Source organism: Aythya ferina (genome assembly GCF_964211825.1).
Source record: "Aythya ferina genome assembly, chromosome: 2".
NCBI classification, from domain to species: domain Eukaryota; kingdom Metazoa; phylum Chordata; class Aves; order Anseriformes; family Anatidae; genus Aythya; species Aythya ferina.
In genome coordinates, this window is record NC_140297.1 from 131,499,720 (window position 1) to 131,525,011 (window position 25,292).

General features: G+C 40.7%; 1 protein-coding gene and 1 long non-coding RNA gene across 2 annotated transcripts; one reads left to right on the forward strand and one right to left on the reverse strand.

The window, feature by feature from the left end:
• Window positions 1-125: 125 nt before the first annotated feature.
• On the forward strand, window positions 126-24,734 carry LOC311431877. The gene is made up of 2 exons (XR_014689688.1): window positions 126-273; window positions 23,176-24,734. It is a non-coding gene; the product is annotated as an uncharacterized lncRNA (long non-coding RNA).
• On the reverse strand, window positions 18,427-22,678 carry LOC311431876 (myelin P2 protein). Its single transcript, XM_084509839.1, has 4 exons — window positions 22,530-22,678; window positions 20,632-20,804; window positions 20,268-20,369; window positions 18,427-18,682 (listed from the first exon to the last, which is right to left on the reverse strand). The coding sequence occupies exons 1-4, from the start codon at window positions 22,600-22,602 to the stop codon at window positions 18,632-18,634; spliced, it is 399 nt and encodes a 132-aa protein (XP_084365965.1). The 5' UTR covers window positions 22,603-22,678; the 3' UTR covers window positions 18,427-18,631.
• Window positions 24,735-25,292: the final 558 nt, after the last annotated feature.

Sequence of the window (25,292 nt, forward strand, 5' to 3'; positions counted from 1 at the left end):
AAGAGCACGGGCACTTGCATTTAAAACCTAAACAAAGCAATTCAAGAGGCATGCCAAAAATATCAAACTGAGAAGAAATTAAAGCAGAAACACTATAATGGCTGGTTTCAGATCTGAGCATGCCCACTGCTGTCATGGCAGAGGAAGACATGAGCAGTCTGGATGACCCCGTATTCACTTGGCAGAAGTCTACTACTTGCCGCATTCATGTACCTCCCTACTGCTTTGGGCAGGGATTTCCTTTGTTGCTGGATGTGCTTCAGCCCTGTAAAGGTAATCATGTCATTTTCAAATAATTAGAGCTAGCTCGTATTTCACTGAAGTTAATGAGCAGGGCTGTTCAGTGCATTTATGTGAGTTTAAAGTGACAAAACAAACAAGTTATATTAGATAGAAATTCACTGAAAGATGACAGCAAGATACCTTTTCAAATCTTTTCCTAAGATGTTTGTGCCTTATTCATTAAAAAGAAAATGCAATTTTTCCTGATTTTATTTCACATCATCTTGTTCTGGAGAGGGAGAGGAGGGGAGGAAGCTTCTTTTAGCTAGCCTGGCTCAGCAGTGCAGGAGCATGCTAGAGGAGGTGCTTGAATGGAAGCAGAATTTCAGAAATGCAAAAGGTTTTGCTCTGGTCCACAGGGAATTTGAGATGTGACGTTCAAAAAGCTGCCCCCCTCCCTTTTGTAGAGATGGTTTTCCCATTAAGACTCACATACCATCCTGGGAATGTAACAAGGATTTTGTCTGCGATCCAAGAAGACAAGGCCACATTCTCAGTGATTAGATCGCTTAGCTCAGCAGGGGCTGTTCGAATTCCTTCTCTGCACGTGGCTGGTGTGTTTACATCTACCATGGGCACTTCTGTCCTGGTGTGCTCTCTGCTTTGCCTGTATAAGTTGAAAAAAGTAAAAGAGCGATCAACACACAGTTCTTCCCACTATTTTAGTGAACAACAAAAGGTGAGTTCTTTGTTCAGGACAGTTTTTTATTTCTTCCTAACCATATTTATTAAGCTTGTTGTATGAAAACAGAGTTAACAGTAGCACTTGCTGTACAGCACTGCTGTGTTCTGTGCAACTGAAAATCCTGTAGTCTCCATTAACTTTGCAATATCAGGAAGTTTACTAAAATATCAGGAAGAGCTGCGCTGTTAGGTGAGCTTTCCCAGGCATTAGGGTGGAGGGGAGGATAAAATGTCAAGAACAAGCCTAACATCAGAACTCCTGTTTTACACATGGGTAAAATGAGGCATAATAATCGAGTAATCGTTTGGTCTTTCAAGATACTGTCCATCTTTAGCTCACAAAACAAAACAATCCAACTAAACAAACTAACAACTAAAATCAGATATGATACAGACTTATAAAGTCATCTGTAATCATAGAATCATAGAACCGTAGAATCAGAATCACAGAAAGGTTTTGGTTGGAAGGAACTTTAAAGCCCATCTAGTTCCACCCCCTTGCCATGGGCAGGGACACCTCCCACTATACAAGGTTGCTCAAAGCCCCATCCAGCCTGGTCTTGGAGTCTGAAGAAGATGAATGGAGAACGGTTGTTTTTGTCCCATCACTTTTTTTTTTTTTTTTTTTAATTTATGACCATCAGGAAGCTGACAGGCAATGACTGAAAATGCAACAAAAGGCCACAATTTTCTTATAGTCACTAAAATATGTTGCATGGTAGATACAAATCCCAGAATGCTGGGGAGGCCACTGGTATAAATCTGTTCAAAAAGCAGTTAGATGAGTCTGGGGAGGTGCATATCCAGATTCCTTGAATTGAGGATGTACAAGCAAGCTCCAGCTGCAGCAGTGCTTCAGCTGTGGGTATCTGGAGGCTGGGAGGATGTATGAAGGAAAGGACCACTTGGCACACTCCCTGCTTGCACTTGTGGCATTTCCATACGTGGCCACTTCTGGAGACCAGGTCCTAAAACACTTTCAATATGATCTAGTACAGCAGTCCTCATGTTCCTATTGCTAGATAGATTCCACAGCTAAGCAATGCTTAGACACAGATTTATCTTAATGCATCTTTATTTCAAAAGCACTGTCAAGCAATTTCTAAATGATTTGAATAATTTCTTTTTGCATCCCTAACAAGTGATGCCAGGGAGCATTTGCTATTCAGCATTTATGAAAGTGTTGATCCATAATCAGATACTAATTGGTTTCTTTGCTGCCTGGAAATAATAATAAAAAATAAATAAAAACACAACAAATTCAAAGCTGTCTCATGAGAGCTGCAAAGATCAAATGCTTTTTGTTTCCCCTTTTCACCCACAATAGCCTGCTTCACAAACTAGCTGCAGTAGGCAGTGGCACAGCAAGTGAATTCCAAATCACTCTGGGCTTTGTTTGACCTAGCAGCCAGTGTAAGACAGAGACACAACTGCATTATAACTTCCTTCCCACAACACAGCATTGTTTGGAAGCTGCCCAAAAATATTACACCACCGACTGCATTCCTAGCTCAGTGGGTATTGGTAGCCCAGAAAATTGGTTCCCTCCTTTGTTAGTTAGAGAGCTTCCTAGTTTGTACCCTGTTTCAGGTGCTCTGCTCCATTCCCAGTATCACCAGAATCAGTAAAAATTGAGGTGTCCTTACAAATAGACCAAACTGATGCAAGAGCATAAAAACATTCTTAATAGGAAATTTTATAACATTTTTACTGACTGTTAATGAAATGGCAGACACTGGTTCAAATGTCTTCTTATTTAATGTTTTCTTCCTCCTTCCTTCCTCTGCATCCATTTTTGTCCTCAAATACAATTTAGTCACGTCATCTTTCAGGTAGTGAAACCATTATGAGTACAGTGTAACTGAATGGGAAAATATCATGAGTTTATATGACAGTGATAAGCTATGTGTTTTAATTAACATCATATCAGTGAAAGCCTTTGTTTTCATAGAGGCAAGAGCATTTTAAATCCTTCCTGTACTCCAGCAAACAAGGCAACAAGGGCACAAAGTCCAGGATGTTAATTGCATGTTCCGGGTTTCACTATTTCAGGGCTTGACTGTAAGACATGATATTCTATCCTAGGTATCTAGAAAGATAATTTGGGCTAATTCAGTAAAAATAAATAAATAAATGTGTAATCAATCCTGGCTGCTGCTCAGGTTAGGTATAACAATTCTGACACAAACCACTCCTTATCTAAAGACAGTCAGTCTTTGGGCCTGATCCAAAGCCCACTGAGGACAGCAGGAGTCTTCCCACTGACTTCAATGGGCTCCCAACCAGGCTGTTTGCTCTCATCTATTTATAGGCCGTTTCTGTCGTGATCTGTTGCATTTTTACACTCTCTGACCAGAGAGTTAACTCTTGTTAACCACGCAGCAGCATGATGGAGAGCACCAAGCAGAAGAGGCCCAGGAGGGGCTGGGGGCAGGAAGCCTGTGCTTGATGCTGGCGGCAGCTTCTCCATAGGGCCAGGCTCTGGTCCCTACAGAAGGAGTGGGCGGAAGGAACAGGGTCCTGCCCTGCAAGGCACACTGCTCAGGAAATGGCTTTTGGTTCTGGCCTCGCTTACTGAGGGTTTCTCTGCAGATGTCCAGCCACAACGTCCAACCTGGAGAACAGTCCTGAGAGAGCTGGTGGCAGGTCCACTGGCTTCCTTCACTTTCCAGACCTGTTGCTTGTGCCCCACCCTGTACAAAATACAGTTTGGAAAAGGAAAGTGGGTTTGTTAAAACCCTGGTGTCCTTGTTTCAGGCTTTGTTGCTTTTCCCCAGTGGTGGTGTTCTGTAGCAATTGTCACTGTGGGGCTGGGGAAGGCACCATGGATGGTGCTGGTCCCCAGGGGTGCCCCCACAGCCTACCACAGGGTCTAACAGGAATAACACAGGGCCGGTGTGGGACAGAGGTAGTGGTGCAAGGTGAGGCACGTCCACATGGAGCACTCCCAGGTGGCTCACAGAGCAGTGCAGAAACCAGGGGCTCCCTGCTTGCCACAGGGAGAAATTATTCCACAGCACTCCAGCGGAGGACAGGCTGGGAGATGAGAAGCACACGTTTCAAACTGAATTATCACTTGGACTTAAGCAGACAAATGTAATTATGTGAGTTAACAACGACATGGCAGCTTTGATGATAACCGTAGTTCTTGCTGTGTGACTCCAAAGCGACAACACCAGGCTGTGCAAGCACAGTGCTGTCAGTGTCAGACAGGGAGAGTCATTTTTAATTATTCTGGTTACAGTCTTTGTGGAAGAACATAAACTTGTATCCAAGATAGAGATGAATTGCTGTCCATAAAAAAAATTATTAACTCAGGTTTAAACAAAGCTGAAAATTAATGGCTGAGATCATAGGGATGAAGTGTTAAAGGTATCTCCTACCTGTAGGTCAGGAAAGCAGATGCTCTAACTGCCCATCTCACACTGCCGTGTAGTTCTGTGTCACTGTTTCTGGGAAGCTCACTGCAGTTTCCTCTGACCATGGTCTCATGGCCTGACACAGGCAGGCCAAGAAAATAGCTTTTCAAGGTCAGTCTGGAGAGACCTGGCTACAGGGCACCTGTCCCAGCTTCAGCCACAGAAATACCTGCAGTGGCTGGGCTGAGCCTGTGCATGTAGCTCTCCTCCCGTGGTTGCAGTTTTAACCAGCAGATCACAGCATGTTCTCACGGTTGGAAGATCTCATTGTCCCACGTTACTTTCTTCTTGCAATTTGTGAAAATCAGCGTCTGTATTGTGCCCTCCCTTCAGATTCACACTAAAGGTAATGACCTATCTGCTGCCAGGTGCACACTGAGGACAATGAGATGTCTGTGCCATTGCTCTTGTAGATACTGATTAAAGACTGTGCAGGCAACCCATTCAGAAAAAAAGGCAACAATATGGTCACCAAGAGTTGTACCATAGACTAGTCACCATAGTCTGTATGTAGAAAGTGGAGGAACTCTTTCTGCAAGAGCACTTCTTAAATTCTGAGGGCTTGACTGCAGACAAAACCGTTCTTTTTGCATTTTAGAATACAGTTCGTATAACCTAAATATGCTTCTCTTCATAAAACTTAGATGATTCAAGCTAAAGAAAACAAGCTGTAGGTTTAGCACCTCTAGTTTGCAAGCTGGGATCCAGCCCAGATTGTGTTTGCATCAGGTGCTATTGGCAGGTCTGTGCAGAAGCAGTGAGCTGAGGGTGATTTTCTGCTCCCTTTGTCACTTATTCCAGTGCCAGGCTTTGCATTGCTTTCTACGTCTTTAAGGGACGGCTGTAGGAATTAAATGGCTCATTAGGCATAGACATCGTAATAATAGGCCAAGGATGACATTCTTGGAGAAAAATACATGGGGAAATTTGTCCCACTCTGCTGCACTATATCCACCCTGAGTAAGTCAGGCTGTCACGCAGATGACTCAGAATAGTAGTGTCACACCTTCAGTGAGAGTGATGACTCAGAAAGCAGTTTGTAAGCTGAAAACAACCTTCCAGGTTGTCATTGAAGGTTAGAGATGTATAATGAAGATTACATTAAAATTTGGCCTTTTGGCTTTTTTTCTTCAAATTATTTGCCACCTTAACCATGTTGATGACAAATTTTGTTAAGCTCATCAACCACACAGTTCTTTTTTTAGATGCAGTTTCAGTGGCCTCCTGCCCTTGACATCCATTCACTGATTAAAAAAAAAAACAACACATGGAAGAAGAAAATAAAGCTATATATTACCATGGATTTTAAGCCACTCAAGTAGTTCCAAACATTTAAGGATATAAAAATAAAATTCTACTCTTTCCTCCTGCAACTGTCTATCTGTTTCCTGTGACAGATTTCTGTATGCCCCTATTGCAACTGGCAAGGTGCAAAATTGACAGTATATGGCAAGACAGCAAATATTGTTACAAAATTCTCCCATTCCTCAGAACTAAGCTGGGATTTCTGCATGGTAATGAGTCATGTAAGTAGTGCTGGAAAGCATTAACTCTTAATGAATATGTTTCACTAATCAGCCACCAAAACAAATTAAAAAAACAACAACAACAACAAAAAAACCAACAACCCTATTGTAATACAGTTTATTGACTTCAAAGTTTGTGTGAGTCATGTTCAGTTAACTGCATCTTCCTCAAAACAGCTTTAAAATAAAAGAAAAATTATGATCAGCAGGGGTCCCTGACTTAGGATGCATGTGACTTTTTAACATAAACCTTAATCTTGAGCAAAGAAGCCTTCACATGATCATTTAATACATAATTAAAATACCAAGAAAAGAACATGGCTTTGTAAGATCACCGATTTACTATTTTTCTCTCTCATGTATGGATGTAAAACAATTTACACACACAGCTTCTTTGCCCAGTCCTCTGGGACACTGTGCTCTACGAGATAGGATATTGATTGTATAACATGGGATTCATTTTCCGCCAAAATGTTTTTTTATGATCTCACCCAAGCTAATCTTCAAGCATACATTCAACTGCAGAGTGCAAACTTGCTGAAAGCTTTCCTAGAGAACCAAGTCTAAAATAATGGATACATGGTAGTCCCAAGTAGGGCTTTTTAGGATAATACCAGGGTTCCTGTGCAAGGCTGATGGCAACAAAAGCACAAATCTTTGGGAAGCACTGAAATGGCAAGACCTGGTTAGACGTTTCCTAGAGCCAGGGTTCCTGTGTAGTGACATACATGTGTTAGAGACACACTATAGGAAATCTCCCTTCCTCTGTGGTGGCATCATTTCTGCAGTTAACCTGTTCTGTCTCAAGATCTGTACTACATAAAAGGGAGCTAGCTGTGTTAAAACATCCGGGCAAAGAACAATATTCTAGTTTCCTCCAACAACATGTCGTCTCAGAAGTCTTTTAAAATAGTTTATAAAAATTCCAGCAGACATAGCAAAACAATAAGGTGATAACCTAAAGAAAATAATCAAAAACAAACTAGGAAATCAAGCTTTTAGGAAAAAAAAAAAGTTTATGACTGAAGACTGTCTATGCATTTGCTTTTTTAGTGCAAAGAGGAGGAAAATATTCTTTAGTTGAGTAAGGTAGATCTGCAGGTTACCACTAGCATTGCCTGCTATTAGTTAATAGCAAGTGGCAACTTCCTCTATTAACCAGCTGATGTGTCACGTGTCTTGTTATCATTTCTTCAACAAATGAGTGTAAATGTTTGCCAGAAAAGTCATGGATAGTTAACTTTTGATACAATGATTAAATTTTAGCCATCGCCATCTCCAAAATACATTTTGATGGTCTCTATCTATTGATAATTTTGTATAAGGTATTCCTCTTTCTCCCATGCTGAGGTTGCAACATCCAGAGATACATCAGCAGCGTATCTTTTTGATCATTATAATAAAATCTCCCTCTCTTTATCTCCTCTCTGCCCCTTTCCAAGGCTCAGGCTTTCCCTGAAGTGTTATCATATAGAGTCATAAAGCCCTGCACAAAGAGAAAGGTAAATCTATATATACAAAGCCCCACTGCCATCCCAGCAGTGGGATTGTATTTTTTAAGATACCCGAGAGTATTGCCTTTTCCAATTGAAGGACATACATGGAACAAAAAGACTGTGATGTATTTCACCATTTTTTATACAGTAATGTTTAATTTTGGTCATAAATAGGTGTTTGCATTGCCATATAGAATAAATAAGTGTGTTGTTAAATAATAGCTTTTATTTCCTGGCTATAAACATGACACAAAGTTACTGTTCCACCATTCATTCACCTTGATTATCACGTTTAATACAGAAATAAATAATACACGTGTTGGATTTCATATATAGGCTTTCCATTGCCTGGGGGTTGGATTTCCTGCTATCATTCCTTACATGTGACTGTGTACGCTTATTGATCATGCTGAAGACCAGTGCTGTCTGAGGTGGTTTTGACCCTGTACTTACAGACCCACACACCCTTCTACTTAGATTAATAGTGGAAAAAACATAAAATACTCTTCTGTTCGGGGAAAGCCTTTTCCTTCTCCACTTTGAGATCAATGTCAATTTTTAATGTGATTAAGAGCAAATTTCTTAAGTGAATGTCTCGTGAGAGGGTCTGTCATGCTGACAGATGTGAAAAAGAAAATCAGTGAGCTTTCTGCATGCTTAAACTACACACAAGTCTGTACAAGGTAGTTTGGCCACAGGTTCTTTACAAAATGACAGATAGATTTTTCGTTCTACATCTTGAAACAAGGCTCCTGTCACCTATCTGCCACAGCTACCACTCACTTGCAGTAACTGAATTGTCCTATTCTGGTTTCCACCTGTATGAACTCGAGTAGATTTTTCTGGGTGAGTCTTTGCTTGTGAAAACAGCAAAGTAAAATGCAGTTTGCCTTACCATGAATGCACAAAACTAGATCTGCTCAAGCAGATCACTGTACAGCAAATGCTGGCGTGCCTTGTTGCTGTGCTGATGGTGGGGAGAGGATGTGTCTTTCAGATCTACAGTCTGCTCTTTTCAAAATGAGTACCACTTCTTAAGTGCCATGATTAGCGGCTACCACTCATTGTTACACTTTGGATATTCACCAACATAGATATAGTAGTTTGGTAATGCTGGTGGTGGAACAGACACAAAACCCGATGTGCATGTACGTCTGATGACATTCATGGAATCAATTTTGCAAAGAGCAGTGTGCAACCTGACCTCTGTACAAGCATGAAATTTCTCCAGCCTGTGGAAATTGCTTCTATTTGCTTCAAATCTTTCTCAGCTACAACCAGCGAATACAAAAAGAGCAACTTGGTTTTGCTTCTTTGTTTTTCTCTGCCACTATTTAGCTGCCAGACAGCAGGAAATAGAGTCTAGGGCCATCGCTGCAGTGACATTGGCATAAGCTAGGGCAAAACCGTTTTCTTAGATACCTGCCTTTCTCTCCATAGCTATTTTGATAGTCTTTGTCATGGCAGGTCTCATGCCTACACACACACACATATATGCATCAGGACTGGACTTACTGAAATGGAGTGAGGTACAGGTACATTCCCCCTGGTGCACTGAGGCTGAGCTTTTTTAAGACCAAAGGCTACACAAAAGTCCTACAGAAGCACCAGAAGGAAAGGCTAAAAATGTGTAGTGCTGTACTCTTTTTATGCTTTTAGATTCACCTCCTCCCCATAAACCATTGCACAGGAGTCAATCATGCTAATTATTGCATTGTAAGCTAATGGATTGCTTAGGCTGACTAAGGAAAGCAAACTTATACTCCTTTCCCAGCTCACATTTAGATGTCTATGGGGATCCCCCAGTTTTTCTGTCATTTAGTCATATTCTCTCTTCCTCACAGCTTGAGAGACTTCTCACAACTTTACAAGATTTAAAAAAGTCACAGCCTATGAATGGGTTTGTAAGTGGTAGAAGTACATCAACCAGTGTGTGTGTGTGTGTTTGTGTGTTATAAAAAGGATGTGTGTGGAAAGGCATGTAAAATACAAAGGGTAATACCATCGTTTACACGTTATTTCCTTTAAACAGTATCTTCTATTCAAATCCAGATGGTGCTTGGAGAATTTTCTGCTTCTGAAAAAAGCATTCCCTTCCTCTTGGCTGCCGTACATCCTCGCACCACACCTGGGAGTGACTCTGGTCGCATTCCCATCTCCTGGCTTGGGATCTGAATGTTCCACCATGTAATGTGTTATCATAATGTGGATGCTCAGCTCAAGTCCCCGAGGTGATGTCCCCCCTTTTCTCTGGGACATAAGCAACACGCTGCTGTTGAACTCTAACATCCCTTCTGTGCTTCACCCTTTCCCCATCTGCTGAAAGTACTCTCAGCAGTCTTACCAAGAAAAGGGGAAGAAAAAACGAAGACTGCTCAGGAGAGTACTGAGTAATTTCCTGATTTAATAAATTAAGCTTGAGAATCCTGTTGCTATTTTTTGTTGCTATTTGTTGTTGCTATTTGTTGTTACTATTTTGTGAGTAGAAAAACTTCAGTATTTTTAGAAACAAATGAGGAACAAGGATTTGAAGTTAGTTTTGCTTCCAGCATTTTAAGTGTTTGTTAGATTTGTGAGAGTCTCCAGGGAGCCCAGACTGGGTTACACCAATACGGCAGCTCATTGTTTCATTTAGCCGAGAGGAACCTTTTAGCCCCCCAGGTTCCCACACATTTTCCTAGCACAACAAATGTGTATGAGTTACCAGAGGCATGAAGCTACTGCTGAGGTAGGGTATGAAACCAACTGGAAAGCAGCCATCAGTGCTGCCCAGCTGTTCAGCCCAAGCAGGGAGCAGGCTGTCAAATCCATAGAAAGAGCAGGAAGCAAGGCAGCAGCATTCATTCAGGGAGAAACCAGCTGGCACCACCATGCTTATGACACGTGCCAGTATGGGATCAGGACCGTGCTTTCGCTTCTGAGTGGGAGGAAGCAGGTCACCTTCGCTGCTCTTTTATATAGATGATCTTCATTCATGCTAGCAAAGTTGATCTTGTGGCATATAGTGAGAGATGCAGGAGGGTTTTCATTGCACCATCAGCTTGCCACTGCTCTCCAGCTGTGCTCCTTGAAGCTATACCACCAAAGAAAGCTCAGCCTGGACAGTGGTGAGAGCTGCTACACCAAACATCAGCTCAGTGAGCTGTTACACCAAACATCAGACAATAACAAATATCACTTATCAGTCGGGGATGAAAAGCACACACTTCTAAGGTGTTATTCATCTTTAAATCAACATTTAAAACAGGTCAGTTAAACTCTTTCCTAAAGGTGCTTATTATTTTCTGTGGCCTATACAGGCAGGGTAACTCAGATGGCTGATGGTGGGTGAGCTGACCGCATGAGCTCCATAGGGTGAGGTTGCTGCAGCTGCATGTCACAGTGAGCCTGAGCTTGTCTTCCCAAAAAGCACATGTGCATGCACACACAGACACACACACACTGTACACATGGGCAGCCGGACAGGTCAGCACAGACTGACACACTCAGCACTCACGCCAGCACAGGCAGGCCTTGTCCTGTTTCCCTCCTGCTGGTCAGGATGCAGGTGCATTAGCGGGAAATCAAGCTAAACTGGACAGTTAAACAGCCAGAGAAAATGAGGAGAGACAGACAACAATTCATATGAACTTCTCACCTTCACTATTTTTTGAAGTCTGAAGCTGTTCATTCTGATAGCACAGCCAGACACCAAAAGCATAAACCATATTGACACCTCTCTGCTGACCAACAGGAGCAATCAGCAGGTTCCCAAGTTGGTTTTGGATGGCAGAGCTGTTGCTGATGCAGAGTTTGAGAATATCTTTAGGTATTTTGAGAATATCTAACATCTGTCTTCAGCCTATAAGCACCAGTCCTCAAAGAGCTCACAGGTATCATACAGGCAAACCTTGCTTTGGAAGTCCAGCCCCAGTGCTATTATATCAATTTCAGAGAAGAAATATGGCTTGAGTCTAGTCAAAATTCAGTGAAAAAGTGCATCCTTTAGCCATTTTCACAGCCCCCTGTGAATAATCTGAAACTTGTATCAAAAAGCAATACATCAGTTCTTCCCTCATAAAAGAAAACCTTTGGGAAGATGACACCTAATTGCCTGATCATTCCCACCATAGCAGTGACAGGGTGACAACAGTAACTTTCTGAGGAGATAGTGTCTTCTGCCTTACAAGCACTTCAGCTTTTCTGAAACAATGACAGATGTAAAATCCTACCACATTCACAGGCTGGCTGCATTCATCACATCATGCTGCGTTCAGATTACTAAGCTGTATATACTAATTTCATATTTTCTTTTTCTCTTTATTTTATTTTATTTTATTTTATTTTATTTTATTTTATTTTATTTTATTTTATTTTATTTTATTTTATTTTATTTTATTTTATTTTATTTTATTTTATTATTTTATTTTATATTTCATTTCATTACATATTTTTGTCTCAAACTGTTTAATATCCATACCTGAGCAAAGGTGTATCTTGCACCAATATATTTCTGGCCCAAGCAGTTTGCATCTCCTATTTCATAGGACAGAGCATTTAGAAAATATGTGTAGTAGAAGTACTGTTCATGCTCTGGGTAATCTATTCTTTTGATTTCGTTCATGTTAAACTTGCCTTCTTTCTTTATGTGCTGATCTTTTGCCCCATTATAATATGTACTCTGGAAGCTGAGGAGACATCCACTGGGCTGTGACTCTCACAGCAGGTGCTGCAGAGGTGAGGTTAGTCTCAGCTACATCACTTTGTGGACATTTTTGGTGGCTGAGAACAGGGGTATCAGCTTGTTCCTGTGTCACTGGCTCTGACTAAAGCTGAATGTATTAATTGATAATTCTGTGCATGCATGTGTATATAGATATAAATATATTACACTTTTTACCTATATGGGGAATTTCATCATGTCACCAGTTTCCTATACCCTCGACCAGTCTCCCATCTCTGAGTCCCTTCCATTTAATGCACGGTTTTTAGGTCTCATTGCTTCTCTCTGAACTCTACCCATCGACACATCCATTTTGCACTGCATTACGCAGAACCAGACACAATACCATGCATTGTGGAGGTTTTACTGGGGACAGGCACCATATGCAGATGACCCCAGCCCACTGGCTGTCCTCCTGACTATGCATCCCAGCATAAGGCTTGCCTTTTTTTCAGTAATGTCAATTTTGTCACTCTTATTTAGTCTGTGGTCCACTACAAACTCCCAGTGTTTACACTGATTGATGCTGGTTCCCCATCTGGTGTTTGTGCTGCTGCTGCTATTGCCTAGTGCATTTTTCCCTCTTAAATGTCCCCCTGACTGTTTCAAACTATTTCCTGAGTTTGTTGAAATATTTGAATTTGAACCCTGCTTTCCGGTGTGCTTGCATTTCCTCTCTTCTCTGTGTAGTCTATAAATATCATCTGTGCTGTTTCTGAGGAGATTGAATAAGTCTGGGCCAGAAGTCCACTTGACACATCTTACCACTCTGACAGTGAAGCACTGACCATCCAAACATGTTTTTTGCATCCCTTCTCCGTAGCAGCAAATTAATCCAGCCTAAATTTTTATAATTTTTATGAAAACGTTTAACGGATTGCTGTCAAAGCCTGTATGAAGTCACCAGAGATGAGGATTTCTGCTCTTCTTCCATCCACAAGACTTTTCTGTCACTCTGGGGAGAAGAAAATGGCACTGGTTTGAAATTATTTGTTCAGATTGGCTTCCATTCTTTTGCTCTTTTGGCCCTCATAAGTAGTTTGCATGATGATTTACTTGGGAATTTTTCTGAGGACTGATGTTAAACTGGTTGCCCTGTAAACTCTTGGCTCTTGTATCCTAGTAAAGAACTGAAGCAATATGTTGGAGCTCTGCTTCCTCTTCAGCAGGAGTTACAGGAGCAGTGTTTCTGCTTGTAACCATATCTGGGCAATCATCTCATTCAGAACTTTGATGTTAGCAACTGGCTTGTTTTTTTTTTTCGGATTGTTTTTTCCAAGTCAGATGCAATTTAACAAAAATTTACATGTGGATATTAGCTAACCACAATGCACAGGCTTTGCAAAGGGATTCTCAAAAGGAGGGGAAATAAAATCTTAAAATTATTCCTCTTCCTTGACTCAAGTCTTCCAAAGCCATTATCTTAGTCTCTAATGATTACTTTATTTCACAACATGCTTTCTGACCAACCGGAGACAGCACTGGTATAAACTGTGATGATGCTTCTTGATTGCACCAATTGCCCCAGAAAGAGGAAGCAACAGGGAAAGCCTTAGTGTTTATTCCTGCACTCCTGGCCAGAGGCTCAGATTCTATCTATCTGGAAAGTGGAGACATTTATGCACTGCCCTTCTACAATCTGATTGCTCGATCTCTTGTTAACTTAAATGAAAACATGTGTTAACCAGGTAATTAGGGGCCTTCGGTGTTATGTCTTGAAGTTTCAAATTACTTTGTAGTTCCACTGTTAGTAGAGAGGGAAGGTTTGTGAGAGAATTAATATTCCTTTTAAATGATTTTCTCTGCACAAGTTTACGGGCTACAAAACTCTGAACACTAAATGGTACAAGGTATGAGAAGGTGGCACAAAGCTATACAAAGCTGTGCCCCTCTGCTAGGAGTTTCTGAACACAAGGTGACTGAGTGCTCCACCTTCACTGCCTCAGATTTTCATATCCATGCTGGAGAGCTTCCAGGTAATACATGCACGTATATTTTAGTTCTAATTCTGCAAATTCATCCGAAGAGCTGAGAGATAAATGATATTATTGTTGGCATGTTCATTAGTGTAAGTATTGCACGGTAGCTAGATACAGTAAATATCTTTTCTACCCAGTAATTATGTCTACAGATTTCCTAAAGAAGCCTAAAACTCAGTCAGACATGATACAGGCTGTGCTTTAGCTGGCTTGTCACACAGCTCCACTACAGACATCTCCTTCTGTAGCTTTAGCTCTGACAGTGAGCATATGTATAAGCTCAAAGCACAGGATCAATAATTTGCACAGTGTTTTTGACCCTGTTGCTCACAGAGATGCTAATGAGGAAGTCTTGTCCACAAGGAAGTGTCTCGGGAAGTAGATGTGTTCACTTGGAAGTAAATTGTAAACACTTTTTCCCTCCCTTACACATCTCACACATTGTATGATCAATTTTGATGATCATATTATATCAAATAATATCAAATAATCTGACTAGTTTTTATTACTATTTCACTGAGTACCTGAAAATGGATCGAGCTGTAATCCTACCACTACACCTTTCCTAATGCCTGAATCATGGCATTCCTCCAAGTTTTAGTTCTTAAATATTCATAGCATTTGAGAAATAATATTTACATATTGATATGTTTCCCAAACGGTAAGAAAAGTATAATCTTCTTTGAAAATCCTATATGAACAGTGTCTACTTTACACAGCTTTCTCTTTTTAGTGTCTCAGGGAATGAGTTACTCCTAATGTTCTTGTGCCCTTTAGTCCAAATAACATCATTTTATTGTGTTTCCTATCTGCAGCACAATGGCCAATAGCCAATCACAATGTTCCGCACCAAAATGGCAAGGATATGCTCTAATTACCTCCCTAACAAAGACCTTGATTACATCTAAATTCCAGGATTTCTGAAGGCAATTTTTCATGGCATCAGCCTATTTGTTTCTGACTGATTACCCCTTCAGCACTGCTAACCTTTCACTCCTTTTTCCACAGACATCAACAGAACATCCTTAATGGGAAGGTAACAACATGTTAAAAGACAGAATTGAGCACTTTCTATACAGCAAAGCGCTTATCAGCCTAACAATTTTTTTCTCTATGAAAAAAAAATGTAGTGAGGACTTGCTATGAAGCTCAATGGCTTTAATGACTCAGCCTAAGTCCCCTCCCCAAATCTTTGCCATTTCTAGAACTGCTCAGCTGCATGTTTTCTGCCTAGTGAAATTGTCCCAGTAGGTGACCATGTTTCTGTGTGTCTGAAATAGCACCACAGGCCATATGCTCACCAAAAACAGTCAAGAAAAGTTTATGGTTACTACCTGGGATATCAACAGGGACAAAGATTCCCATGCCTGAGAATCAGTGGCTTTTCCTCTCCTCCCTGCTCCTCTCTGCATAGGAAAGACTAGGGTGTGCGTTACAGTGTCACGTTTAGCTTTGTTTCACCCAGAGATGCTTGCTATCACAAATAGTCAAATTCTTCCCAGTCTAAGGCAATGGCTGCTGTACCCATACGGCAGATACCGCTTTATTTCGTTTCAGTAGTCCCAGCGGTCTCTGTAGCAAGGAGAGGATGAATGAGCCATGCAGGTGTTTCCCACTGGGATGTGGGGGGACGTAGGGGAAGCAAGGTGCGGCAGTGCCTTACAGCACTCATAGAAGGACTGACAGACTGGAGAAGGGAGTGTCTGTGGCCCTCTGAAATCAGCCAGGATTTGCATTACATGGGGTCATTACACTAGATCGAGCTGATTGGTTTAAATGATGCTGTTCATGTGCCAGCATCAAGCTACTCATATTTCTAGATTAAGCAGCAGGGAAATGGCCAATGGACTCATTTACCATTGTGAAAGCACCGTTCAAGATATAGGCATCGTACCACAGTTCAGACATTACTTCTATGAGTATCTGGCCCATGTAAAACGTTTAGGAAAGAAGAAAAACTGATTAGATGTAAGACACAAAATAGACTTTCAGACTACACCGTTCATATTCACCCTAATTTCTTCTGGAGACTCTTAAGACTGCTCTACAGACTCCAGTATCCCAAAGCACACCACTTCTGAGCTGATTTCTACCACCTGCCTTATTGTTTTTGTCTTCAACACTATCAGTTCTGTTGCACTTTTCCTGTTTTGGAAAGTCCCCAGCTCACATGACATTTTGAAGTGACCTTTGTATAGCGTGAAAGTGCCAAATACTAGGATCCTAATAGCAGATCTGCATTTCATTAGGAATTTTAAAGCTACTATTATTTTAATCCCAAAACTCTGGAAAATTAAATGCAATAAAAAAGTCCATACAGAGAAGAGGAGAGAGAGAGACTGTGTAACAGAAAAGGAGAAGATGATAAAGAAATGAATGAGGACTAGGTGAACTGTCTTTTTCTTTGTTTTTCAGTGCTGGAAAAAAAAAAATGTACTAAAGTGAATGTTTATTTCCTTTTCTTGAGGAAATAAAAAGCTGAAAACAGATATTTTGTTGGAGAGGAAAATATTCCATTTAACCTCAGAGAAGCATTTACAGGTTGCTGCAGGAAAATAAAAGGGAATAACGAGCTTGTTTGCAGCAGTCACTACGCCTTTGCCTGTATCTCAGGGCTGGAGAAGAGCTGGGCCAGGGTGGGCAGCTCTGGCAGTCTTGCTGGGACTGTGCTACACTGCAAAGGGAGGGTATGAGGTAGCTAATGTGCAAAAACGCAGATTCATAAAAGTGTAGTGCAAAAAAATCAGGCCATCACATACACTGCAGATTCTGAGCTGTAAGAAATGCATTTTTCAGATCTCTGTTAAGAGTCTAGGAGAAAAAAAAAAAAACAAGACATTCATGTGCAGCAGCAGTTCATGTTGTAGGGCTGGTTTTATGAAAGCCTGGCACATTGTCTTGAGTTAAAATCTGTGATTACAATCTGCTTGCAAATGATAATACAAGGGGAGCACTTTGCTTACAGTCCTTGTTACAGACACCAGGGACTTAGAGTGACAGAAACTCTGACACTCGCAAATGTGAATTTTAATATTAAGACTGAAGACAGGGAATTTGTTCCCCTCTCACCCCCCATTTAGGTTAGAGACCATCATAAATTTGTCCATATATCCCCGGCCTTCTCTCATAGCTCATATTTTCTAGGATCCATCCTGTTTGCTTTCTGTCAGCTGCCACCAGTTGGTCTGCTCCTATATAAAAGTATATCCCAAGCTGGATCCAGTCTGTAGTTTTTCCAACGATGTGTAGAGAAGAAAGGTGACCTTTACATTTTGCATTTACTTATGTCATTCTCCTCTTAATTTTCTGCTTAGCCACACCAATTCAGATTCTGACATTCAGGATCTCACTTAGCATTGAGAATTCATGTTCTTGACTGTAAAACCAGTAGGAGAAAGTTCACATTAGCACTGCAGCTCCTAGCAAGCCAAAATAAACATATGAGTCTATCACAGTTATTTAACCCCTAAGAGAAGGCAGGGAGAGTCCCACACGATGGCATGGAGGCAGTGACAAGGAATGAAATACTCCTGTTATGTAGTTGGGTGCTGTGGTATTACTGAATACCACCCAATGGAAGCAAAAAATAATAAGCTACTACAATGGCTTTTTATTAAGTAGATTGTCTAGTTTTTCCTTAGTTAAAAGCACAGAGTAAGTACAATGAGAGGAATGAACAGCTTAGCTACTCAACTGAGCTTAGCAGCAAATTCTACGCTTGAAATCTCCTTTGTGTGCTTAACATTAAACCCATGCATAAAACTGTGCTAGAAGCAGGGTGGATTGCTCAGTGCTTTACGAAATGAAGCCCTCTAGCATTTAGATTTCTGGAGTTCATTCATACCTGCTCCACACTTTGTTTCACAGCTCATGAGCTGTTTAGCAGAGAAACATTATCTTGATAATTTTTTTTTTATCCTGATACTTTTTTTCCCTGAAATAGCTGTTTTCTTCCAAGTAATGCCAGGATACAAAAAAGCGATACCAAAAGGAGTATAAGCATTTTGGGATGAGAATAAAACAAAGGTGCAGTAATACAATTAGGCTGAATCAATAAATCATCCTGCAAGTCAAATATTGTTGTGGTAAAGATGATTTTCCCTGTAGGAACTATTCAGCAATAAAATCATTTACAGGAAAGTAGTACTGTAGCTATAAGATGAGAAATTTTACACATACCGAGGAAGCAGTGTTAGCCCTCACCCAGAGGCAGATTGGTTGTATTTTAGTATTTTGCGCATGAATGCTCTGACCACTTACGCAGACAGGAACAACAGAAAAGATGGGCATCATCCAAGAAAGAAAACTTAAATCATTCATGCGCAGACAAACACTCAATTTCTTGTGTTGAGAAGCTTTTATTGACTCACGACAATACTTTGGATTAGTCACACTATGGCTCTGGAATATCAAATTATAATGCAGTCATTTTCCCAATAAAAGTAAATAAGAAAATAAAGAAGCACAGTGCATGAGGCTTTGGTCACTGAACTAAGGTGAGTTTAAAGAGCCAGTCCCAGTCCGGTGCAAGGAGGGAGTTTCTTCACACTCTTTGGTAGACTCTAGTGCAGACAACCCCTTTCATGGCACACTCCTAAGGCACAAAAGAGAAAATTAACATAAGGCTCTCGCTGGCAGACGGTGTGTTTGTTGCAGTATTTCTGTGGTCAGTGAAAATCCAGATGTCATATTTTAAATCTCTGTATTATTTTTAGGGCCAACAGCAAAGATATAGTTACGTTGCAATAAGAGTGGTTTCTGTTTTAACAACATCATACTTAATTAAGCATCATATAATGACAAATACATTGCAAAATTAGGCTCAGCTTCCAGAAACAAATTTACCTTCCTTATTATTACTGGTTTGAGAGAAACGTCAGCACTGCCTAGTGTATCATTCCATGGCTCATGAACACTTTCAATTTTACAAACATATTTTTTGTGGAAGTAGAAGCAGCCTCTGTAGTTCAGAGGTCAGGCTTCTGGCCTACAAAACTTTGCACTCTTGAGTCACAAGATGTTTCTCCTGACCTTCTCACCCCGGTGGCTCTCAGCGGTTCCCTGTTACTCACAGCCACCAGGCAAGTGCGACAGAGGTGACAGGACGTGAGACAGACATCATTGGCCTGCAGAAAACGAGGCCTCCTCCACAGCCCTAGCTTAGACCAGAGGCAGGGCTCAGGGCACTGGTAGTAAATGGACCCAACCTCTGCTCAATACTTTCAAGATGTTTACATACTTGGAAAAATGGACACAGAAATGCAGCCTCAATAAGATGTGAAGGCAAATAACTCTTCCCAGTGTAAGAAAGCTTAAAATAAAATGCAGTCTGAACAAGCTAGCATGTAAAGGCATAGTGCTGCTGTTAGTGAATAAATTGCCCAATCTAGTTTAGGTCCACTCTTTAAAAACTTAAATGAACAAAGCAATTCTTTTCATTCAGAAGTAAAATCTTAATTCCCTAAAATGTATTATGACACTGGCTTGGCTCCCCTGTGGCTTTTATGTGGCTGCTACAGAAAGGTAGGTTAAATGGAGAGTAAAGAAAGTCACTGCTGCACAGCCTCCATGAAGGACCTGGCCCTCTCAATGCTGAAGGCCCTTCAGAGAAGTCATTAGGACCTGCTGGCCCCACTGCACATCAACATCACCGGCAGGATTAGGCATAGAGGTCTGACTTTCATGAAATTAAACCTCCAGCACCTACTGAGTGAGCTGGGTGTACTCACACCAAAAAAGCAAACAGAAGTGTGAACCGACTGGCACTGGTGAAAGTAAATGTATGAAAAGGTGTGAAATCACTTTTCTAAGGCAGACAGGCTTCATTCTGAAGACGGAAGAAAAAGAGACAGTACAGGGACAGAAGTATCCAGCTTGCAAAATTATTTTTTACATTTTACAGGTTTCTGCTCTTTGAAAGCCAGCCACATTTGTTTTAAGAATAATCTTGAGATCAGTAAATATGATCTCAACTCATGGCAGCACTTCCAGTATAATCACTTTAATGACAATTTGCTGTTATGGGACACTATTTATTTCCTTCCAGCTTGTTTCCCTTTTTTCTCCATCCTTATTTCTCTCATAAGCCAAAATTGATAGTATGCTTAAACAGAAGCAAACTGAAGACTCCATTCTTCTGCCATCCAGCACTGTACAAGAAGCAAGAGCCTGGTACTTACCACCACCATTTTCCCATCAACCAGTCTTCTCTTTATTGTAGTTTCTTTGCCGTTCCACTTCTGCACTTGCACCAATGACCCTTTCTCCAAGGTTACAACACTCTATAAAGGCCAAGAGAAAAGTTTCAAACTGTAGTCCAAGCTTTGCAGGTAAGGGTAGCAACTCACTTTATGTTCAGCAAGATCCATGTTCTCTGCTAACAATAAACTTCTTACCGTTGGTGTCAGCACCATACTATTTCTTCTTTCATTGCTTTTCTTGAATAGCTTGTAAGTTTCTTAGTGCACTAATAGGGTAGGAAAAACTCCTCCTGGCTCTCTTCCAGGATATCAGAATCACTCAGAGATCATCAGCCCCCCTTACCTTAACTTTCCGGTCATCTGCTGTCGTTTCATCAAACTGCTGGCCCAGTTTGAAGGAGATCTCTGTATTTTTGAAGGTGCTTTCAGTTCTGATGTTTACTATGTCCCCTTTCATACTGATGATCACATCAGGCTTTGCCAAGCCACCTAGTTTTCGTGTAGCTAAGCCCACTCCTAGAAATCAGAAACATAATTGCCATTACTTTCAATACTTAAAGAGGTCTTATAAAAAAAGATGGAGAAGGACTCTTTACTCAGGTAGATAATAATAGAACAAGGGGGAATGGTCTTAAACTAAAAGAGAATAGACTTAGACTAGACATTACAAGTAAATTCTTCACTGTAAGGTTAGTGAGGCACTGATACAGGTTGTCCAGAGAAACTGTGAATGCCCCATCCCTGCTGGTATTCAAGGGGCCTTGGCCAACCTGATACAGTGGATGACATCCCTGTCTATTGCAGGAGGGTTGAAGTTAGATGACCTTAGAGGTCCCTTCCAACCTAAGCCATTCTATGATTCTATGATTCTACATTATAGAAAGCTAGAAACCCACTATCATTTCATAAAACTTCAGTGGAAAAATGAGGAACACTTTCTTCCTGGATACTATAATGCCTGCTTTGGATGGCACACTGATTTTTCATATGAGGAAGCGCTGTGTTCAGAGGCAGCCCCAGTTGGTAGTGTGCACCTCCAGTAAGAAATAAAGATATACATTAGTGTATCTCAGAAACTAGTGTACATTTAGCTAAGAAGAAACATAGGAGTTTACTAATGTGCATGTGCTTTTATAGAGATAGAATAGGTAGAAGAAAGAAAAAGGGACCGTTTCTCATAAAATCTTGATGAATTCCTTTTAAAATAAAAATTATTGAATAATATGAGAACCTGAACTTTTCTTAACCAGATGCATGGAAGAAACTGAATTCTGAACTGCCAATATGCTTTATTTATGAAAGCATCAAATACACTGGACAATTCCTAGGTTGCTACTAAGACCCCTTAAGGATCTTAACATTTAAACCTCAGTGAAAAGGACAAGTAAACATTTAAGTAATGATTTATTGCTGTTTTATAAAAATGGAAAGGAGATAGCTACAGTTAGTTCACTTGTTAATGTTGTGCTATGCTCAAATTAAAACAATCATATAAAAGGAGATAATGTTATCGGTAAATTATAATACTATCTGCAGTAATTATTCAATGCTGAAACATTTCTGTTCAGGTCTTCAGAAGAATGTCTGTAGCTGGACTTGCATCCCACTTTTACTCTGGTTAATTAATTAACTGAAGTTCTTTTGTTACTCAGTTTAACATTTCAAATAAGGGGAATTAGTGTCTCAGTGGATCATTTATACAGCAAAAGAAATGCTCTAACTGACTGTCTGTGCACTTGCTATACAGGAATAAAGCCAGCATTAGAATAAAACACAATGCCTAATTTGTTACATTTCTGGCATTCCTCAGTAACAGATAGATTCATTCATAGGATTTAGACCTCTGAAACCAAAGTGTCATGAGACATCAGCTCCATTATATATTGTAAATTATCTCAAGTCATGAGTTTAACAGTGCAATGAAGAGAAACATAAAACAATGCTGCATCTCCTTAGATCCTTCACATTACAGACAAACAGAATAGATTAGGTCAGTTCAGTTAGGCAGAGATGAATTTATAATGGTAATTCAGCACCTGCCTTTCTTTTTTTTTTCCCATTTTAGTAAATGCTAAAGTAAATAAATGAAAGTATGCTAGAAAAATAATTAAAGTGCCTATGCAGCCAGGAAGAAGACAGCATGCATGAGAAAAGCATAAGACGAAGAACAGACATTCCCAAATGAAATTTATTAAATTAAAAAAAAAATAAAAATAAAAAGTAGAATGCAACATCTCTCACCTAGTTCTTTCATATAGTCATCAAAATTTTCACTGGAGACAAGTTTCCAGGTTCCCACAAATCGGTTACACATCGTGTTGGCTTCGTGAGGCAGTGGTCCTGGAGAGAAAGGCGGCGGCCACAGAAGCTCTTGGTGGGAGTCAGAGAGATTGTGTGCCCGGCTCAGACCTCATTTGCCTCCTTTTAAAGATGCCCGGTCCCTGTAATGGTCAGGATGGGCCAATAGGAGAGGCAGGGCCAGGGAAGACAATGTGCACCTTGTCCAAGGCAGTCGTGTCAGTACCAAGGCTCCGGGTGACGCCTGCTTCGGCTTCCTCCACTGAATAGATCAGGACAGTGAGGTGCACATGCGGAAGGGGATGTGAGGCTATCACTGCAGCCATGGAGTAGTCTGGGGACTGCAGGGGGGCTGGAGCCATGTGGAGATGCCAAGCACAAGAGTACTGTATCCCCATGAAATCCAACTCTGACTGTCCTCCCAATACCATTCTGCTGCTATCACCATTACTACTGCCATCACCTCTATGACAGGTAAATCACAACCACATGGATTTAGGGTAAGAGTTGTTGAGAACCTGCTATATACATTTTTTTTCTCATTTTATGACTCATCACGGAAAGGATTTGTGTGTTTTATCCTTTACAGACAGAATGGGATGCATCTGTCCTGTTTTCTGCCTTTGCATCAGAGCAAAGATCCCAAACTGTTGGTTGTTCCCTGAGTATACCCTAGAAGGCACCACAAAGAGAAGAAGCAGCCAAGCTTCACTGTCTCCCTTCTTCCACAAATAAAGGCAAGTTCAGAAGATCGGTGCATTCATGGAGCTCAGCTCTATAGGGTTTATCCTTAGCTCAAAGCCAATTGGTGAGAGGTGAGCAGTCTTACTGGCTTGGGAAGAAGGCATATACTGTTCTCTTTTTGCCTCTCTGCACTTGCATAGTTAGTTTTTGTAGAGTTAAATGAAGATTTAAGCCAGTGCAGTCTTGGCCTTGTATTCAAATGTTTCTTACTGTCATGAGATTTCTTCAGGTTTCCTTGCTGTCATGAAGGGTGATGGTGACTTCTGTGCCATGTGAAGCAGAGAAGGATGCTCAGGCCAAACACCTTCTGCCTTCAGATGAGGAGACAAAAAATCTGCCTCCTAAATGTCTTCTTCCAGTGGTGTTATTGCATGGATTAGAATGGGTCTGTGTGCCTCTGTTATTACATTTATTATCTAAACTTCCACAGAATCACAGGTCTGGGAAACCTGTGACAGTAAAGAAGTGCTTCCAGATGTTCAGAGGGAAAGTTTCAGTTTTTGCCCATTGCTTCTTGTACTTTCCCTGGGCACCACTGAAAAGAACTTGGCTCTGTCTTCTTTGCACCCTCCCTTCAGGTACCTATATCCAATGATAAGAGCCCCCAGAGCCTTCCCTTCTTCAGACTGAATGATCCTAGCTCTCGTACCCTATCGTCATAGGAGAGGTGCTCCAGACCCTTCATCACCTTAATAATCCTTCATTGGAGTCTCTCTGTGTTGTGGTTTAACCCGACCACACAGCCATTCGCTCACCCTCCCCCCTCCCTCTCTGGGATGGGAGAGAAAAACGGGAAAGTGAAGCCCTAGTACTGAGGAGACCAGCACTGGATCCAGCACTCCAGATGTGGCTTCACTAATGCTGACCAGAGGGAAAGGATCACCTCCCTCAACTTGCTGGCGATATGCCTCTTAATGCAGCCCAGAATACCATTAGCACTCTTAGCAGAAAGGATGCTCCTGGCTCATGTTCAACTCCACAAGGAACCCTGAAGCTTTTTCTGAAACACTGAGTTGAAAAGGTTTTCTTTGTTTGCCTGTTTTGTTTTGTTTTGTTTTGTTTTGTTTTGTTTTGTTTTTTCAACGTACATTTAGAACTGTTGTCTTGTAGTTAGTGAAAAACAGTCACAAAGGACAAATCCATAAACCATGTGTACAATTGACAGGCAAGAATTGTAAGCATTGTAATTCAAGACACCTCAAAGTATATGAAATTATTGTAAGACCACATCAAGTGTAATACTGTCCCCCTGTCTAAACCACCTTCACTATTACTTGCTGTGATAGGATTATGAAAGTGAAAGGATTAAATAGCTTCTTTCCTATTTGTATGAACAATAGTTCACTAACAGTTCAATAAAAAATGTCTTTTTGTCATGAATAAACTTTCTGAGCTGTGGCCACATATGGGCATTTCTCAGATCTTTATTGCGGAGAAAGGAGTGAAAGAGTGAAATGGAGCTGATGCTGGGACAAGATAGGTAAGGTTTGGATCTTGTATCAAAAGCTGTCATATGTAGGAAGGAGAACACACTTCAATAGGAAAATGGTACAAATTGAGTAGGGAAAATAATATAATCTCTGGATTATTCTGTGGCTGTGTGGAAAAGTCTTAAATTATAAATGTTGTTTGTATATGCAAAATGTTTTTATTCCGTCAGTCATAAGATGAACAAGGGTAAGTCGACCAGAACTTCCTATTACTGCTCAGATCTAATTACAGTTCAGTGTAAGGGTGTAAAGTCCAGAGTGATTAAAAATGAAAATAAAAAAGAAATAAAAGAATTACTATTTTCTCCTGCACAGTAGGAAGCAGATGCTGTGTCTCTAAAATGCAAATAAATGTCAATTTGTGAAGGTGTTGTCCAAACAATGTTCTTCTAAAGCAGAGATGCATTATATTATATTTAGTGTAAAGAATAGCTAGGTCTTTTATCCAATCTCTGGAAATGAGAAAACTCCT

Bases quoted from the DNA above. Each gene is read 5' to 3' on its own strand.
- LOC311431876 (XM_084509839.1), bottom strand. From the start codon at position 22,602: ATGTGTAACCGATTTGTGGGAACCTGGAAACTTGTCTCCAGTGAAAAT. The intron at 20,370-20,631 runs GTAAGGGGGGCT...TGGCCTTTATAG, and splicing joins CAGATGACCGGAAAGTTAAG to AGTGTTGTAACCTTGGAGAA. The intron at 18,683-20,267 runs GTAAGTACCAGG...TTTGTGCCTTAG, and splicing joins TTGATGGGAAAATGGTGGTG to GAGTGTGCCATGAAAGGGGT.